General features: G+C 43.6%; 1 protein-coding gene across 1 annotated transcript in view; it reads left to right on the plus strand.

The window, feature by feature from the left end:
• Positions 1 to 2,260: 2,260 nt before the first annotated feature.
• DCST1 (DC-STAMP domain containing 1) overlaps positions 2,261 to 19,565 on the plus strand; it is a 21,756-nt gene continuing 4,451 nt past the window's right edge. Inside the window, exons 1-14 of the mRNA XM_060758592.2 lie at positions 2,261 to 2,367; positions 2,455 to 2,580; positions 5,936 to 6,010; positions 6,101 to 6,229; positions 6,453 to 6,592; positions 8,347 to 8,524; positions 11,495 to 11,638; positions 11,829 to 11,950; positions 12,988 to 13,148; positions 14,253 to 14,352; positions 14,475 to 14,570; positions 15,799 to 15,925; positions 18,107 to 18,223; positions 19,056 to 19,198. Of these exons, the coding sequence (XP_060614575.2) occupies positions 2,292 to 2,367; positions 2,455 to 2,580; positions 5,936 to 6,010; positions 6,101 to 6,229; positions 6,453 to 6,592; positions 8,347 to 8,524; positions 11,495 to 11,638; positions 11,829 to 11,950; positions 12,988 to 13,148; positions 14,253 to 14,352; positions 14,475 to 14,570; positions 15,799 to 15,925; positions 18,107 to 18,223; positions 19,056 to 19,198 (1,734 nt within the window). The 5' untranslated portion in view covers positions 2,261 to 2,291. The remainder of the gene's footprint in view (positions 2,368 to 2,454; positions 2,581 to 5,935; positions 6,011 to 6,100; positions 6,230 to 6,452; positions 6,593 to 8,346; positions 8,525 to 11,494; positions 11,639 to 11,828; positions 11,951 to 12,987; positions 13,149 to 14,252; positions 14,353 to 14,474; positions 14,571 to 15,798; positions 15,926 to 18,106; positions 18,224 to 19,055; positions 19,199 to 19,565) is intronic.

Consider the following 19,565-nt stretch of genomic DNA (forward strand, 5'->3'; position numbering starts at 1 on the left):
GCAATAAACGTTGAATCCGGATTTTTCCAGTGCTGAGACATAGGAACAATGGGGGAACTTTGGTGGAAGTTTTGATGAGAAAAAAAGTTGAATGGGTGACAGATTAGGATGGGGTGCGGCTTTCCGAAGGCCTCCGCCGTCCTATCGAGATTTGATCAAAATGCCAAGTGACCGCTTCCTCTGGGGGGGCCAACTCCGAGGCCAGAGGTCACGATCCTTTGTTATTGTCCATGCAAAAAGTGTCTTTTGATAAGGGTCTTTTCCAACTGAGGATTTCCTCCTTTCCAGGGTCACAGGGGTGGCTTCTTATATTTTTATACATTTTTTCATTCAAGAGGAATTGGGCAAAAGGGTCAGGAAAAGGTCAGGCACACAGGGAGAAATATAGACATATAGAAATCATGATATAGAAAACATACCCACTTATCCCTCCCCCCAGAGTCCCATAGAAGTTCAAGAGAGCACATAAGTGTAAAGGGAGGGGGTTTCTCAGTAATAAATGTGCTCCCTTCTGCTATATATGAAGCATAGGGCATAAAACCTTGATTAAATGTGCACACTATCTAACATGGGAAGGGTCCTTGTTGTTAGTGTCTTGGCAAATTGACCAAGGCTTAATCCTTATTATCCAGTCTGGTGTCCTTGTCCTTAGCAAAACTATAAGTTACTATCTTTTATGGAGGTGGTGATACTGTGAACCACCGCTGCCTCCTCCTGAGAAAAATGTATAATACCACAAAGGACGACCGTCTCACCCGCCTCATAGGAAACCTGCTACGAAACAGGAGCTTCTTTGTTGAGTTCCAGGGCCAGAGAAGCAGATGGCGGAAACAGAAGAATGGCCTGCCTCAGGGGAGCGTGCTTGCTCCATCCGTGTTCAACATCTACACAAATGGCCAGCCACTGCCAGAAGGGACAGAGAGTTTCATCTATGCTGATGATCGTGCCATCACCGCTCAAGCAGGGAGCTTTGAGATGGTAGAACAGAAGCTCTCCGAAGCTCTAGGTGCTCTTACTGCCTATTACAGGGAAAACCAACTGATCCCTAATCTATCTAAAACACAGACATGTGCCTTTCATCTCAAGAACAGAGAAGCATCCCGAGCTCTGAGGATTATTACCTGGGAAGGAAGGAATCCCACTGGAGCATTGCAGTGCACCCAAATACCTGGGAGTCACTCTGGACCGTGCTCTGACCTACAAGAAGCACTGCCTGAACATCAAACAAAAAGTGGGTGCCAGAAACAATATCATACGAAAGCTGACTGGCACAACCTGGGGATCACAACCAGACACAGTGAAGACATCTGCCCTTGCGCTATGCTACTCTGCTGCTGAGTATGCATGCCCAGTGTGGAACACATCTCACCACGCTCAAACAGTGGATGTGGCTCTTAATGAGACATGATGCATTATCACGGGGTGTCTGCGCCCTACGCCACTGGAGAAATTACACTGCTCAGCCGGTATCGCACCACCTGACATCCACCGGGAAGGAGCAGCCAATAGTGACAGGACCAAGGCAGAGACATCTCCAGCTCATCCCCTGTTTGGGTATCAGCCAGCACGTCAACGACTTAAATCAAGAAATAGTTTTCTAAGATCTACAGAGACACTCGCTGGAACACCTCAGCAAGCGAGAGTCCAAAAGTGGCAGGCTCAAACCCAGCACCTCAATCCGTGGATGATACCAGATGAGAGACTCCCCCCTGGGCACACAGAAGACTGGGCGACTTGGAAGGCGCTGAACAGACTGCGCTCTGGCACCACAAGATGCAGAGCCAATCTTAAGAAATGGGGCCACCAAGTGGAGTCCACGACATGTGAGTACGGAGAAAAACAGCCAAGAACGGATTTTTCCTCAGCCTTGGGTTCGCTGCTAGCCTCTGCTGTAATCTGGCTGACATAGAACACACCCCTTATCTCAAGCCTCACCCATATTATAGCCAGGCTATAATTACCACATTTTGGCCAGGCTCCACCCCATCTTTCTAACCCCACCCACTTTCATACAGGCCCCGCCCCTTGCTCCAAGCCCCACCCACATTCCACATTCTGGCTCCGCCCCTTGGTTCTAGATTCTGCCACTTCGGAATTTGGTTGTCCCAAAGGACGGAAGAACACATCAACTCTTGCTGTTATGATTCCGAATTAGCCTGAATTAATCTCACGGTCTTTGGAATTGTTTCCTCCCCTTCCTTCCTTCCTTCCTTCCTTCCTTCCTTCCTTCCTTCCTTCCTCTTAGCCTTCCCATCCCCATGCTCGTTCGGTAGCCCTGTGTCCCGGGGACGATGGGCCAAGACCTTTCCAATGGGACCTACGAGCCGGTGAAGAAAGAGATCAAGAAGCCCAAGCTGCCCAACTCCTGTGAGTCCTCTGGAGCCTGGGAGTTGTAGTCCGAGGAAGTGGCACTTCTGCACCCCAAATATACAATATTCCACCTTCTCTTTGCAGGCCTGAAGCATGCGCTCGGGGCCATCTTGCCGGGCTTCTGCGTGACTTACCTCTGGAGCCAAGCGGACGAATTCCGGGCCACCAAGTTTTTCCTAGGAGCCAGCATTGGGTGCCTGTTTGCCATAGGTCAGCACTGCCTTTTTGCACAGAACATAGGCCTTGGGTGCGTCTACACTGTGGAATTGATGCAGATCAATAGGCTTTTCAACAGGCAGCAGCATCTCATGGCTCCTATTGCAACACTTCCTTCCCAGGTCTTCGTCACCAATGGAAATGATATGTATCATTGGTCAATCTATATATATATACATTACCAATGGAAATGATATACATTATTGGTCTATATATATATATATATATATATATATATATATATACTCGTCACCAATGGAAATGATATATATCATTGGAATATATATATTATAGCCTTGCTATAATATGGGTGAGGCTTGACATAAGGGGTGTGTTGTAAGCCAGATTACAGCAGCGAACCCAAGGCTGAGGAAAAATCCGCACTTGGCTGTTTGGGAAACACAGTAGAGATAGTTGGGATATAAGTGCCAAGTACACTATCTATCAGTGAAGTCGAACATGACCCCCCCCCCCCATAAAAGATAGTAACATATATAGTAGTTACCAATGGAAATGATGTATATCATTGGCCAATATATATATATATATATCAGTATATTCATTACTGATGGAAATGACATATATCATTGGTGTATGTGTGTGTATATATATATATATATATATATATATATATATATATATATTCATTACCAATATATCATGGGTCATATATATATTGTATATTATGTATGTGTTTTTATGCTTTTTATATTGAATATTGTTGATTATTGTCGTGTTGTAAACCGCGTTGAGTCGCCAATGTAGGCTGAGAAACAGCGGTATACAAGCGCAGTAATAAATAAATAAATAATATATATATATATATATATATATATATCAATATATCTATTACCAATGGAAATGAAATATCACATAGGTCAATATAGATATATCAATATATTTATTACCAATGGAAATGACATATATCATTGCTCAATATATATATCAATATATTCGTTACCAATGGAAATGACATATATCATTGCTCAATATATATATATATCAATATATTCATTACCAATGTATCATGGGTCAATATAGATATATGTCAATATATTCATTACCAATGGAAATGATATATAACATTGGTCAATATAGATATATCAATATATTCATTACCAATGGAAATGACATATATCATTGGTATATATATATATATATATCCAATGGAAATTATATATATCATTGGTCAATATAGATATATCAATATATTAATTACCAATGGAAATGACACATATCATTGGTATATATATATATATATATATATATATATATATATTCGTTACCAATGGAAATGGCATATATCATTGGTCTATATATATATATATATATATATATATGTCAATGTATTCATCACCAATGAAAATAATATATATCATCAATCAATGTGGTTGCAATGTGGTTGTGGTTGCATCATGGAGCCTTTGGGTTGGGTTATGGTTGAGTTATGGAGCATTATTATCATTCATTGTAATATGGAGCCTTTGGGTTGAGCTATGGTTGGATCATGGAGCATTTACTTGAGTTATGGTTGGGTTATGGAGCACATGACTGGGTCATGGTTGGGTCATGGAGCCTTTGGGTTGAGTTATGGTTAGGTTATGAAGCATATGATTGTGTTATGGTTGCGTCATGGAGCCTTTGGGTTGAGCTATGGTTGGGTTATGGAGCATATGATTGAGTTATGGTTGGGTCATGAAGCCTTTGGGTTGGGTTATGGTTGAGTTATAGAGCATTATTATCATTCATTGTAATATGGAACCTTTGGGTTGAGCTATGGTTGGATCATTGAGCATTTACTTGAGTTATGGTTGGGTTATGGAGCACATGACTGGGTCATGGTTGGGTCATGGAGCCTTTGGGTTGAGCTATGGTTGGGTTATGGAGCATATGACTGGGTTATGGTTGGGTCATGGAGCCTTTGGGTTGGGTTATGGTTGCGTTATGGAGCATTATTATCATTCATTGTAATATGGAGCCTTTGGGTTGAGCTATGGTTGGATCATGGAGCATTTACTTGAGTTATGGTTGGGTTATGGAGCACATGACTGGGTCATGGTTGGGTCATGGAGCCTTTGGGTTGAGCTATGGTTGGATCATGGAGCATTTACTTGAGTTATGGTTGGGTTATGGGGCACATGATTGGGTCATGGTTGGGTCATGGAGCCTTTGGGTTGAGCTATGGTTGGATCATGGAGCATTTACTTGAGTTATGGTTGGGTTATGGAGCACATGACTGGGTCATGGTTGGGTCATGGAGCCTTTGGGGTGAGCTATGGTTTGAGTTATGGAGCATTTACTTGAGTTATGGTTGGGTTATGGGGCACATGATTGGGTCATGGTTGGGTCATGGAGCCTTTGGGTTGGATTATGGTTGAGTTATGGATCATTATTATCATTCATTGTAATATGGAGCCTTTGGGTTGAGCTATGGTTGGATCATTGAGCATTTACTTGAGTTATGGTTGGGTTATGGAGCACATGACTGGGTCATGGTTGGGTCATGGAGCCTTTGGGTTGAGCTATGGTTGGGTTATGGAGCATATGACTGGGTTATGGTTGGGTCATGGAGCCTTTGGGTTGGGTTATGGTTGCGTTATGGAGCATTATTATCATTCATTGTAATATGGAGCCTTTGGGTTGAGCTATGGTTGGATCATGGAGCATTTACTTGAGTTATGGTTGGGTTATGGAGCACATGACTGGGTCATGGTTGGGTCATGGAGCCTTTGGGTTGAGCTATGGTTGGATCATGGAGCATTTACTTGAGTTATGGTTGGGTTATGGGGCACATGATTGGGTCATGGTTGGGTCATGGAGCCTTTGGGTTGAGCTATGGTTGGATCATGGAGCATTTACTTGAGTTATGGTTGGGTTATGGAGCACATGACTGGGTCATGGTTGGGTCATGGAGCCTTTGGGGTGAGCTATGGTTTGAGTTATGGAGCATTTACTTGAGTTATGGTTGGGTTATGGGGCACATGATTGGGTCATGGTTGGGTCATGGAGCCTTTGGGTTGGATTATGGTTGAGTTATGGATCATTATTATCATTCATTGTAATATGGAGCCTTTGGGTTGAGCTATGGTTGGATCATGGAGCATTTACTTGAGTTATGGTTGGGTTATGGAGCACATGACTGGGTCATGGTTGGGTCATGGAGCCTTTGGGTTGAGTTATGGTTGGGTTATGGAGCATTATTATTATTATTGTATTATGAAGCCTTTGGGTTGAGCTATGGTTGGGTTTTGTAGTACATTACTGGATTATGGTTGGGTTATGGAACCTTTGGGTTGAGTTATGGAGCATTACTATTATTAGTATTATGGGTCTCCACCTTGCCTCCTAGGCCTGTCCTACCTCCTGATTTTCCCCATGTCCATCACCGAGGAGAACAAGATTGACCTGATGAGCACCATGGCAGGTGAGTGAGCACCCTTGTAAAGATTCCCTTCCTCTGCCATTCTGCCAAACCATTTCCACATCACGACCCCTCCGTTGTCTCCGTTGGCAGGTGTGGCCGCCTTTGGGTGGGCCACCTCCCCACACTTCCGCTGCGCCTCCCTCCTGGTGGTCCCCAAGTTCATCGGCAAGGAAGGGCGCATCTACGTCCTCACCTACGTCTTCATGGCTATCTACATCGGTAACACGCCAAGGGGAGTGGGTACTTCCAACAAGTCCAGTTGAGACTGCTTGGGAGTCTGGTGGAGTCTCCTTCCTACTCCAGAGGCCTTGAAGCAGTGGCTGGATGGTCATCTGTTGGGAGGGATTGAATTGTGTCCATGGCAGAAGAGGGCTGGACTGGATGGCCCTCTTCCAACTCCAGGAAGTTGTATATCTATCTATGGGTACTTCCTTGTTTCCAGGACCTGTGGCCAACATCCGGCACAACCTGAACGAAGTGGTGCGCTCCATCAGCTGCACGGTGGAGCTGCAGATCGCCAACGCCAAGCGCTCCTGGAAGGTCTCCACTGCGCCCTTGCGCAAGATCCTGAAGGACATGGTGGTGAGTGAGGGAGGAAGGAAAGAAGGAAGGAAGGAAGGAAGGAAGGAGAAGGAGAAGGAGGGAAGGAGAAAGAGAATGAGAGAGGAAGGAAAGAAGGAGAAGGAGGGAGGGAGAAAGAGGAAGAAAGGAAGGAAGGAATGAAGGAAGAAGGAGAGGGAGAAAGAGAAGGAGAAGGAGGGAGGGAGAAAGAATGAGAATGAGAGAGGGAGGGAGGGAGGGAGGGAGGGAGGGAGGGAGGAAGGAGAAGGGGGGAAGGAGAAAGAATGAGAATGAGAGGGGGAGGGAGGAAGGAAGGAAGGAAGGAGAAGGAGGGAGGGAGAAAGAGAGAGAAAGGAAGGAAGGAAAGAAGGAGAGGGAGAAAGAGAAGGAGAAGGAGGGGGAGAGAAAGAATGAGAGAGGAAGGAAGGAAAGCAGGAAGGAAGGAAGGAAGGAAGGAAGGAAGGAAGGAAGGAAGGAAGGAGAAGGAGGGAGGGAGAAAGAGAAAGAGAGAGGAAGGAAGGAAGGAAGGAAGGAAGGAAGGAAGGAAGGACGGACGGAAGAAGGAGAGGGAGAAAGAGAAGAAGCAGGGGGAGAGAAAGAATGAGAGAGGAAGGAAGGAAAGCAGGAAGGAAGGAAGGAAGGAAGGAAGGAAGGAAGGAAGGAAGGAGAAGGAGGGAGGGAGAAAGAGAGAGAAAGGAAAGAAGGGAAGAAGGAGAGGGAGAAAGAGAAAGAGAGAGGAAGGAGGGAGGGAAGGAAGGAAGGAAGGAAGAAGGAGAGAGAGAAGGAGAAGGAGAAGGAGGGAGGGAGAAAGAATGAGAATGAGAGAGGGAGGAAGGAAGGAAGGAAGGAAGGAAGGAAGGAAGGAAGGAGAAGGAGGGAGGGAGAAAGAAAGAGAAAGGAAGGAAGGGAAGAAGGAGAGGGAGAAAGAGAAAGAGAGAGGAAGGAGGGAGGGAAGGAAGGAAGGAAGGAAGGAAGGAAGGAAGGAAGGAAGGAAGGAAGGAAGAGAGAAAGAAGGAGAAGGAGAGAGGGAGAAAGAATGAGAATGAGAGAGGGAGGGAGGGAGGGAGGAAGGAAGGAAGAAAGGAAGGAAGGAAGGAAGGAAGGAGAAGGAGGGAGGGAGAAAGAAAGAGAAAGGAAGGAAGGGAAGAAGGAGAGGGAGAAAGAGCAAGAGAGAGGAAGGAAGGGACAGAAGGAAGGAGAAGGAAAAGGGAGGAGGGAAGGAGAAGGAAAGAAAAGAAACAGAGAAGAATGACATAAGGAGGGGAGAGAGAGGAAGAAAAGAGGGTGGAAGAAGAAGGAAGCAAGGAAGAAGGAAGGGGAAGGAAGGAGGAGGAAGAGAGCAGAAGAAAATAAGGAAGGGAGAGAGAGGAAGGAAAAAAGGAGGAAAGAAGGAAGGTGAAGAAGGAGGGAAGAAGAGAAAGACCAATGAAGGAAGGAAGGAAGGAGATGGAGGAAGGGAAGAAGAAGGTAGGAAGGAAAGAGAAGGAAGAGAAAGAGAGAAGAAGAAGGAAGGAAACAGGAAGGAAAGAAGGAGGGAGAGAAGGAAGGAGGAAAGGATGGAGGAGAAGGAAGAGGAAGAGAGAGAGGAAGGAGGGAGGGAGGAAGGGATGGAGGAGACGGAAGGGAGAAGAAAGGAAAGAAGGAGGAAATAAGGAAGAAAGAGAGAGGAGAAGGAAGGAAGGAAGGAAGGAAGGGTAGTGGGCCTTGGTGGAGAGAAGGTCCAAGGACCCCCTCTTGTCTCCTTGCCCTGGTGACCCTTGACTTTCCTTCCCCAGAGGAGTGGGAAGACTCTTCGGACCGAAACCCAGGAGGTCTCCAAGTCCTTCTCCAAGATGAACGACCAAGTGGCCAGCAATGCCGGGTATGATGACCGCTCCTTGCAGAGACCAGGACGGAAGGGCAAGCCCTCCACGCAAGAGGCCTACGAGGCCAAGACAGAGAAGCGCTGCTCCCGTGAGTGAGCAAAAAGGGGTCCCTCAGAGGCCATCTAGTCCACTCTGCCCAATTCAGGATCTCTAGTAAGACCCAAGATGTCATAGAAGGGTCTCCCAGAGGCCATCTAGTCCATTCTACTCAGTGAAGGATCTCCTCTAAGACCCGAGAGTCATAGAAGAGTCCAAGAGGTCATCTAGTCCATCCTGTCCAATTCAGGGTCTCCAAGAGGTCATCTAGTCCATCCTGCCCAATTCAGGATCTCTAGTAAGACCCAAGAGTCATAGAAGGGTCTACCAGAAGCCATCTAGTCCATTCTACTCAGTGAAGGATCTCCTCTAAGACCCGAGAGTCATAGAAGAGTCTCCAAGAGGTCATCTAGTCCATCCTGCCCAATTCAGGGTCTCCAAGAGGTCATCTAGTCCATCCTGCCCAATTCAGGATCTCTAGTGCGAACCTAGAGTCATAGAAGGGTCTCCCAGAGGCCATCTAGTCCATTCTACTCAATGCAGGATCTCTTCTAAGACCCTAGAGTCATAGAAGGGTCTCCCAGAGGCCATATAGTCCATTCTACTCAGTGAAGGATCTCCACTAAGACCCGAGAGTCATAGAAGAGTCTCCCAGAGGCCATCTGGTCCATTCTGCCCAATTCAGGATCTCTAGTAAGACCCTCGAGTCATAGGAGGGTCTCCCAGAGGCCATCTAGTCCATTCTGCCCAATTCAGGATCTCTAGTAAGACCCAAGAGTCACAGAAGGGTCTCCCAGAGGTCATAAGTCCATCTTACCCAATTCAGGATCTCTAGTAAGACCCAAGAGTCATAGAAGGGTCTCCCAGAGGCCATCTAGTCCATTCTACTCAATGCATGATCTCTTCTAAGCCCCTAGAGTCATAGAAGGGTCTCCCAGAGGTCATCTAGTCCACTGCCCAATTCAGGATCTCCACTAAGACCCTAGAGTCATAGAAGGGTCTCCCAGAGGCCATCTAGTCCATTCTGCCCAATTCAGGATCTCTAGTAAGACCCTCGAGTCATAGGAGGGTCTCCCAGTGGCTATCTAGTCCATTCTGCCCAATTCAGAATCTGTAGTAAGACCCAAGAGTCATAGAAGGATCTCCCAGAGGCCATCTCGTCCATTCTACTAAGTGAAGGATCTCCACTAAGACCCGAGAGTCATAGAAGGGTCTCCCAGAGGCCATCTAGTCCATCATGCCCAAGTCAGTATCTCTAGCACGAACCTAGAGTCATAGAAGGGTCTCCCAGAGGCCATCTACTCCATTCTACTCAGTGAAGGATCTCCTCTAAGACCCGAGAGTCATAGAAGAGTCTCCAAGAGGTCATCTAGTCCATCATGCCCAAGTCCATCATGGCCTCATGGAGTCATAGAAGTGTCTCCAAGAGGCCATCTAGTCCATTCTACTCAATGCAAGATCTCTTCTAACACCCGAGAGTCATAGAAGAGTCTCCAAGAGGCCATCTAGTCCATCCTGCCCAATTCAGGGTCTCCAAGAGGTCATCTAGTCCATCCTTCCCAATTCAGGATCTCTAATAAGACCCTAGTGTCATAGGAGGGTCTCCCAGAGGCCATCTAGTCCATTCTGCTCAATTCAGGTTCTATAGTAAGACCCAAGAGTCACAGAAGGGTCTCCCAGAGGTCATAAGTCCATCTTACCCAATTCAGGATCTCTAGTAAGACCCAAGAGTCATAGAAGGGTCTCCCAGAGGCCATCTAGTCTATTCTACTCAATGCAGGATCTCTTCTAAGACCTTGGGTCATAGAAGGGTCTCCCAGAGGCCATCTAGTCCATTCTACTCAATGCAGGATCTCTTCTAAGACCTTGGGTCATAGAAGGGTCTCCCAGAGGCCATCTAGTCTATTCTACTCAATGCAGGATCTCTTCTAAGACCTTGGGTCATAGAAGGGTCTCCCAGAGGCCATCTAGTCCATTCTACTCAATGCAGGATCTCTAGTAAGGCCCAAGAGTCATAGAAGGGTCTCCCAGAGGCCATCTAGTCCATCCTGCCCAATTCAGGATCTCTACTAAGACCTGAGGGTCATAGAAAGGTCTCCCAGAGGCCATCTAGTCCATTCTACTCAGTGAAGGATCTCGTCTAAGACCCGAGAGTCATAGAAGGGTCTCCCAGAGGCCATCTAGTCCATCCTGCCCAATTCAGGATCTCTAGTAAGACCAAAGAGTCATAGAAGGGTCTCCCAGAGACCATCTAGTCCATCCTACCCAATTCAGGATCTGTAGTAAGACCCAAGAGTCATAGAAGGGTCTCCCAGAGGCCATCTAGTCCATACTACTCAATGCAGGATCTCTAGTAAGACCCTAGAGTCACAGAAGGGTCTCCCAGAGGCCACCTAATCCATTCTTGCCCAATTCAGGATCTCTAGTAAGACCCAAGAGTCATAGAAGGGTCTCCAAGAAGCCATCTAGTCCATCCTGCCCAATTCCGGATCTCTAGTAAGACCCAAGAGTCTTCCAGAGGCCATCTAGTCCATTCTACTCAATGCAGGATCTCTAGTAAGACCCTAGAGTCATAGAAGGGTCTCCCAGAGGTCATCTAGTCCATTCTACTCAGGAAGTAGATCTCTATGATCTCTTCTATGATCTCTTCTAAGATCCAAGAGTCATAGAAGGGTCTCCCAGAGGCCATCTAGTCCATTCTACTCAGGAAGTAGATCTCTATGATCTCTTCTGTGATCTCTTCTAAGACCCAAGAGTCATAGAAGGGTCTTCCAGAGGCCACCTAGTCCATTCTGTCCAATTCAGGATCTCTAGTAAGACCCAAGAGTCTTAGAAGTTTCTCCCAGAGGTGATCTAGTCCATTCTGGCCAATTCAGGATCTCTAGTAAGACCCTAGCATCATAGAACGGTCTCCAAGACGTCATCTAGTCCATCCTGCCCAATTCAGGATCTCCAGCAAGACCCTAGAGTCATTGAAAGCCACTCTGTGAAGTCCAGACCTAAGTGCAAGCTTTCCTCCTAGACATCATTGACAAGTCCATTGTCCGCTGCCAAGCCTGGTTCTCGTCCAAGTACCGCGACTGCCTCCGCACCATTGTTGTCCCCTTGGTCAGCCACTTGCTCTGCATCCCCATGAAGTTCAGCATCCTCTGCCATTTCGCCCGCGGTGAGTTTCCTCCCAAAACTACGACAGACATCAACTGGATTATTATTATTATTATTATTATTTATTATTATTATTTATTATTATTATTATTATTATTATTATTATTATTACTATTTCAGACACACCTCGCTTGGCGGTCATTGTACGCATGATATTTGATATTTGATTGGGTCTTCTTCTCCCTCCCCAGTCATGTACACTTGGTGCCGGGACAAGATCCCCGTGGAAGGAAACTTTGGCCAGACCTACGACCGGGTCAACGGCTCCGTGGACAACCTGAACCAGGACTTCACGGCCACTTTGGTCTACAAGGTGCGGACGTTGGCCGTAAACAATTGCTTTATCTGCTTGTTGTATTTGTTTATTCGATTGGTTCTCTAGGACAGCCCCACCTAAGCGGCATCATGAAGAGCGGGTCACTTTGGGGTTTTTTAGAGGTAGAGAAAGCATTTGACAACCTATCCTGGCTGCTTATGCACGCCGTCATAGAGAAGATGAATACATTTAAGACAATAATACAATACGCACATTATGTCCTTCTCCTTCTCCATCCCCTTCTGTTTCCCCCTCCCACTTCCCTCTTCTCTTTCCTCTCCTCTTCCCTTTTTTCTTCCTCTTCCTCTTCCCTCTTCCCCTCTCATCCCCTTCTCTTCCCCTTTTCTCTTCCCCTTCCTTTCCTTCCTCTACTCCTCCTTCCCTTTCCTCTTCTCCTTCCCTTTCTCATTTCTTTTCCCCTTCCTCCTTTCCTCCCCTTCCTCTTCCCCTCTTTTTCCTTTTCCTTTCCCCCTTCCTCTTCCCTTTCTTTCCTCTTTCCTCTTCTCCTTCCCTTTTTCTTTTTCCCTTCCTCTTCCCCTTCTCATTCCTCTTCCCCTTCCTCCTCCTCTCTCCCTTACCTTTCCTTTCCCCCTTCCTTTCCTTCCTCTACTCCTCCTTTCTCTTCCCTTTCCTCTTCCCCTTCCTGTTCCCCTTCCTCTTTTCCTCCCCTTCCTCTTCCCCTCTTTTTCCTTTTCCTTTTCCTTTTACCCTTCCTCTTTCCTTTCTTTTCTCTTTTCTCTTCCCCCTTTCCTTTTCTCTTCCCCTTCCCCGTCTCATTCCTCTTTGTCTCTTTTTCTTTTCCCCTTCCTCTTCCCTTCCTTTTCTCTTTCCTCTTCCCCCTTCCCTTTTCTCTTTCCCTTCCTCTTCCCCTTCTCATTCCTCTTCCCCTTCCTCCTCCTCTCTCCCTTACCTTTTCTTCCCCCCTTCCTCTTCCTTTTCCGTTCCTTTTTCCTTTCCCCTTCCTCTTCCTGTCTCTTCCCTTCTTCTTCCTCTTCCTCTTCCACTTTTCCCTTCCCCTCCCCTCCCCTTTCCAGGAAGAAGAGCAGTCCATGCTGATGGGGGCCAACCTGACGGCCCACAAGCACCTGGCGGACGACGTGAATGAGGAGCTGGCTGAGCACAGCAAGCGCCTGGCCTCCGCCATGTCCATCTTCCGCGTCCTGCTCTCCGCCACCTTCATCATCATCTTCGCCTCGTGAGTCGGAAACGGGGCCACCAGGGCTGGATCTCAGGGCCAGGACCCCTTTCCATGAAGACCCCCAAAAGGCACCGCTAAGCAGGGTCAGCCCTGGTCGGTACCGGGATGGGTGACCATCAACGACCAGGCTGTATTTCAGAGGGAAGGGATAGGCAAAAGCACCCTTGAGGAAAGGAAAGGGATGGGAAGAGGAAGTGGAAAAGGAAAAGGAAAGGCAAAGAGGAAAGGGAAGGGAAGGGAGAGAGGAAGGGGAAAGGTAAAAAGAAGACAAAAGAAGGGGAAGATGAAAGGGATGAAGGGAAAGGGAAAAAGGAAGAGGAAAGGGAATGGGAAGAGGAAGTGGAAAAGGAAAGGTGAAGAGAAAGAGGAAAGGGAAGGGAGAGAGGAAGGGAGAAGGGAAAAAGAAGACAGGGGAAGAGGAAAGGGATGAAAGGAAAGGAAGAGGAAAAGGAAGAAGAATGGGAAAAGGAAGTGGAAAAGGAAAGGCAAAGAGGAAGTGGATGAGGAAGAAGAAAGGGAAGGGAGAGAGGAAGGGGAAAGGGAAAAAGGGAAAAAGAAGACAAAGGAAGGGGAAGAGGAAAGGGATGAAGGGGAAGGAAAAAAGGAAGGGGAAGGGGAAGGGAGAGAGGAAGGGAGAAGGGAAAAAGAAGACAGGGGAAGAGGAAAGGGATGAAAGGGAAGGGGAAAAGGAAGAGGAAGGGGAAGGAGAATGCGAAGAGGAAGTGGAAAAGGAAAGGCAAGAGGAAGGGGAAGGGGAAGAGGAAGAGGAAAGGGAAGGGAGAGATGAAGGGAGAGAGGAAAAAGAAAAAAGAAGGGGAAGAGGAAAGGGATGAAGGGGAAGGGGAAAAGGAAGAGGGAGGGGAAGGAGAATGGGAAGAGGAAGTGGAAAAGGAAAGGGGAATGGAAAGAGGAAAGGGAAGACAAAGGGGAAGAGGGGAGAGGAAGGGAGAGAGGAGGAGGAAAGGGAAAAGGAAGACAAAAGAAGAGGAAGTCAAAAAGGAAGGGGAAAAGGAAAGGGAAGCGGAAAAGGAAGAGGAAGACAAAAGGGAAGCGGAAAAGGAAGGCCTCTATGAAACCTGCTTTGTTTCCCCTCATTTCCAGGGCCTTTTCCTACACGAACAGCTACAACCAGGACATCCGCTTTGACAACATCTACATCTCCAGATATTTCCGGCTGATTGACGCTCGCCGTCGCAAGCAGGTATTTCCCGCCGGGTTGCGACTCCCATCAGGCTGAGAAGGGTGGGAGTTGTAGTCCCGAGGGAAAGGCCCAATCCTCTCTTTGGCTTTTCCCATTCTTTGTTTTTGTGTGTTGTGTTCCAGAACAAGCGCACTTTGCTGCCTTTGCGCCGAGCTGAGCAAAGCAGTGTCGTGGATCCGCTCCATCTCTCTTTCCAGTCGGCAGAAACCAAGACCGTGGTGAGTGGTCCGCACCAGGGGTTTGATGCGCTTTGAGACCCCTTTTGGGGCAAGGCCATGAAAGAAGGAGGGAAGAAGGAGGAGAAGCGGGAGAGAAGAATGAAGAGAAGAAGAGCGAGAAGAAGGAGAAGAAGGAAGAGAAAGATAAGGGTGAGAAGGAGAAGAAGGAGGTGGAAGGAAGAGAAGAAGGAAAAGAAGGAGGAGGAGAAAGATAAGGGTGAGAAGGAGAAGAAGGAAGAGAAGAAGGAGGAGGAGGAGAAAGATAAGGGTGAGAAGGAGAAGAAGGAGGTGGAGAAGAAGGAAGAGAAGAAGGAAAAGAAGGAGGAGGAGAAAAGGTGAGAAGGAGAAGAAGGAGGTGGAGAAGAAGGAAGAAAAGTAGGAAAAGAAGGAGGAGGAGAAAGATAAGGGTCAGAAGGAGAAGGAGGAGGATGAGAAAGAAGAAAAGAGAGAAGGGAGAGGAGGAGAAGGAAGAAAGTTAAGGGTGAGAAGGAGAAGAAGGAGGTGGAGAAGAAGGAAGAGAAGAAGGAAAAGAAGGAGGAGGAGAAATATAAAGGTGAGAAGGAGAAGGAGGAGGAGGAGGAGAAGGAAGGGAAGAATGAGAAAGGGAATGAGAAGGAGAATAATAAGGAAGAGAAGAATGAGAAGAAGAAGGAAAATGAGAAAGGGAAGGATGGAAATAAGGAGGAGGAGATGAATAAAAAGGAGGAGGAGAGTGAGAAGGTGAAAAAGAGAAGGAGAAAGAAGAGGACAGTAATGAGAAGAGTGAAAGCTGAAGAAAGAGAAGAAGAAAGAGAAGGAGGAGAAAGAAAGAAGAATTAGAAGGGTGAGAAAGAGAATAATTAGGAGAAGAAGGGGATGGAAGAGAAGAATGAGAAGAATAAAGAAACGGCGGAGGAGAATGAGGAGAAGGAGAAGAAAGAGAAGAATAATGAGAAGGAGGAGAAGAGTGAGGTGAAGAAAACAAGAAGAAGAGGAGAAGGAAGAAGAGAAGGGGTAAGAAGAATTAGAAGGAGAAAAATGAGAAGGAAGAATAGGAGGAGAAGAATGAGAAGAAGGAAGAGAAGGAGAAGAACAATGAGGAGGAGGAGAAGAACGAGAGGATCATTTGTACATTCTACAGTCTAGAAAGAATCCCATCTCTTTGGCAAACACCTTAAATGTCCCTGCCATTAATTAATTAATTGTTTGTTTATTAATTAATGCTAATTAATGGTAATTCTTTCCCCAGATGGGCGAATTGCTGGGCTGCATGCCGGCCTTGCTCTTCCTGATGATCACCTGCTCCCTGGACTACCTGCTCTACACCATTTTCAGCACCATCCGGCACCACTCCTTCGTGGAGTACTCCTTCCGCAGTACGTCCCCCGGAAAACTACACATCCCACCCTTCCCTTTCCCTTTCAACACAACAGGAGGGGTCCTTCCTCTCTTTGTCCCTACTGTCTCCATTGGGTTGGATACGAAATTTGTTTCCTGGCAGAATGCAAAGCCTTGCTTAGGAAATGTAAATAATAATAAAATAATAACAATAATAATAGTAGCAGTAATAATAATAATAATAATAATAATAATATCAGGATATAATATAATAATATTAATATAAAGCCAGGATATAATAATAATAATAATAATAATAATAATAATAATAATAATAATAATATTAATAGAAAACAGGATATAATAACAATATATAATAACAATAATAACAATATAATAACAATAATACAAAGTCAGGCTATAACAATAATAATAATAATAATAATAATAATAATAGAAAGCAGGATGTAAAAACAATATACAATAACAATAATAAAATATAATAACAATAATACAAAGTCAGGCTATAATAATAATAATAATAATATCAGGATATAATATAATAATATTAATATAAAGCCAGGATATAATAATAATAATAATAATAATAATAATAATAATAATAGAAAGCAGGATATAATAACAATATATAATAACAATAATAAAATATAATAACAATAATACAAAGTCAGGCTATAATAATAATAATAATAATAATAATAATAATAGAAAGCAGGAGATACAATAACAATAATAAAAATATAATAACAATAATACAAAGTCAGGCTATAATAATAATAATAATAATAATAATAATATCAGGATATAATATAATAATATTAATATAAAGTCAGGATATAATAATAATAAAATAATAACAACAATAATAGTAGCAATAATAATAATAATAATAATAATAATAATAGAAAGCAGGATATAATAACAATATATAACAATAATAACAATATAATAACAATAATACAAAGTCAGGCTATAATAATAATAATAATAATAATAATAATAATATCAGGATATAATATAATAATATTAATATAAAGTCAGGATATAATAATAATAAAATAATAACAACAATAATAGTAGCAATAATAATAATAATAATAATAATAATAATAATAGAAAGCAGGATATAATAACAATATATAACAATAATAACAATATAATAACAATAATACAAAGTCAGGCTATAATAATAATAATAATAATAATAATAATAATATCAGGATATAATATAATAATATTAATATAAAGTCAGGATATAATAATAATAATAATAATAATAATAATAACAGGATATAATATAATAATATTAATATAAAGTCAGGATAAAATAATAATAATAATAGTAATAATAATAATAGAAAGCAGTATATAATAACAATATATAATAACAATAATAACAATATAATAACAATAATACAAAGTCAGGCTATAATAATAATAATAATAATAATAATAATAATAATAATATCAGGATATAATATAATAATATTAATATAAAGTCAGGATATAATAATAATAATAATAGTAATAATAATAATAATAGAAAGCAGGATATAATAACAATATATAATAACAATAATAACAATATAATAACAATAATACAAAGTCAGGCTATAATAATAATAATAACAATAATATCAGGATATAATATAATAATATTAATATAAAGTCAGGATATAATAATAATAATAATAGAAAAGCAGGATATAATAACAATATATAATAATAATAACAATATAATAACAATAATACAAAGTCAGGCTATAATAATAATAATAATAATAATAATAATATCAGGATATACTATAATAATATTAATATAAAGCCAGGATAAAATAATAATAATAATAATAATAATAATAATAATAATAATAATAGAAAGCAGGATATAAAAACAATATACAATAACAATAATAAAAATATAATAACTAATAAAATCAGGCTATAATAATAATAATAATATAAAGATATATAATATAAAATATTTATGATTATATATTTATTATTATTTTAGTTACTGTATATATTTTTACATTATTATTATATATTTATTATTGTAGTTATATGTTTGTTATTATATTTATTATTACATTTATTATTAAATTCTTATGATTATTACATTTTATTACATTTATTATTAAATATTTATTATTATTATTATTATTATTATTATTATTATTATTATTATGTATCCATAGGCAGCCACCACTTGGAGGTCATCGTCGGTGGGAAAGGCATAATGGCGCGACTCCTCCGGAGCACTATCGGGGCACTGAACACTTCCTCCGAGACGGTGATGGAGGCCAACAACCTGGGTACGTTGGTCAGGTGAGGTCACCAGTGCCATAGGTGAGGTCAACTGTGCCATAGGTGAGGTCACCTGTGCCATAGGTGAGGTCACCAGTGCCATAGGTGAGGTCACCAGTGCCATAGGTGAGGTCAACTGTGCCATAGGTGAGGTCACCAGTGCCATAGGTGAGGTCACCAGTGCCATAGGTGAGGTCAACTGTGCCATAGGTGAGGTCACCTGTGCCATAGGTGAGGTTACCTGTGCCATAGGTGAGGTCACCAGTGCCATAGGTGAGGTCAACTGTGCCATAGGTGAGGTCAACTGTGCCACAGGTGAGGTCACCTGTACAACAGGTGAGATCACCTGTGCTACAGGTGGGGGGCACCTGTGCCACAGCTGAGGTTACCTGTGCCATAGGTGAGGTCAACTGTGCCATAGGTGAGGTCACCTGTGCCATAGGTGAGGTCACCTGGGCCACAGGTGGTGGGGCCACCTGGGCCACAGGTGGGGGTCACCTGGACCACAGGTGAGATGACAGGAGGTGGAATTATGGCCCAGCACTGATTTGCAGACCTTTTTTTGCCCCGATAGTAGTAGTAGTAGTAGTAGTAGTAGTAGTAGTAGTAGTAGTAATAGTAATGTCCCAGTTGGACTCTTCCAATTGAGGACATCCACAAAGCTACTACTTGATATGGTCAAGCAGCCTACAGACAAGTGCATGTCTTGACCCAAAGTCACGGGGTGAAGCGGACCCATATTAGTTTAATCCAAAGTTTGATCTTTTCTTCTTCCTTTCCTTCCTTCTGAGTGAATGAGGTAACGGGGACCCCGTTTATCTCCTTTTCTGACCCACGCAGAGTGTCTCCCCGAAACCCGAAAAATGACCCGGCAGCAATACCTGACCTGTGCCGTTCCGCTGGGCGCACTGATGGTGCTCTGCTTTGTTCAGGTCTACGCTTTCCGGCTCCGGCGCGTCATTGCCGCCTTCTATTTCCCCAAGGTGGGTGGCTTCTATAGACCCAAGAGAGGCCTACTTTCAGGTACCAAGAGATAAGACAGGAGAGTGATGGACCTAAGAGAGGACTACCTTCAGGTCCCAATAGATAGAAAGATCGATAGGTAGATAGCATGATGGACCTTAGAGAGGCCTAGCTTCAGGTCCTAATAGATAGATAGATAGATAGATAGATAGATAGATAGATAGATAGATAGACAGATAGACAGATAATAGAGTGATGGACCTAAGAGAAGCCCAACAGATAGATAGATTAGATAGATAGATAGATAGATAGATAGATAGATAGATAGGTAGATAGATAGATGAGTGATGGAGCTAAGAGATGCCTACCTTCAAGTCCCGATAGACA

This window comes from Anolis sagrei, chromosome 12 (assembly GCF_037176765.1).
Source record: "Anolis sagrei isolate rAnoSag1 chromosome 12, rAnoSag1.mat, whole genome shotgun sequence".
Classification (NCBI taxonomy): Eukaryota; Metazoa; Chordata; class Lepidosauria; order Squamata; family Dactyloidae; genus Anolis; species Anolis sagrei.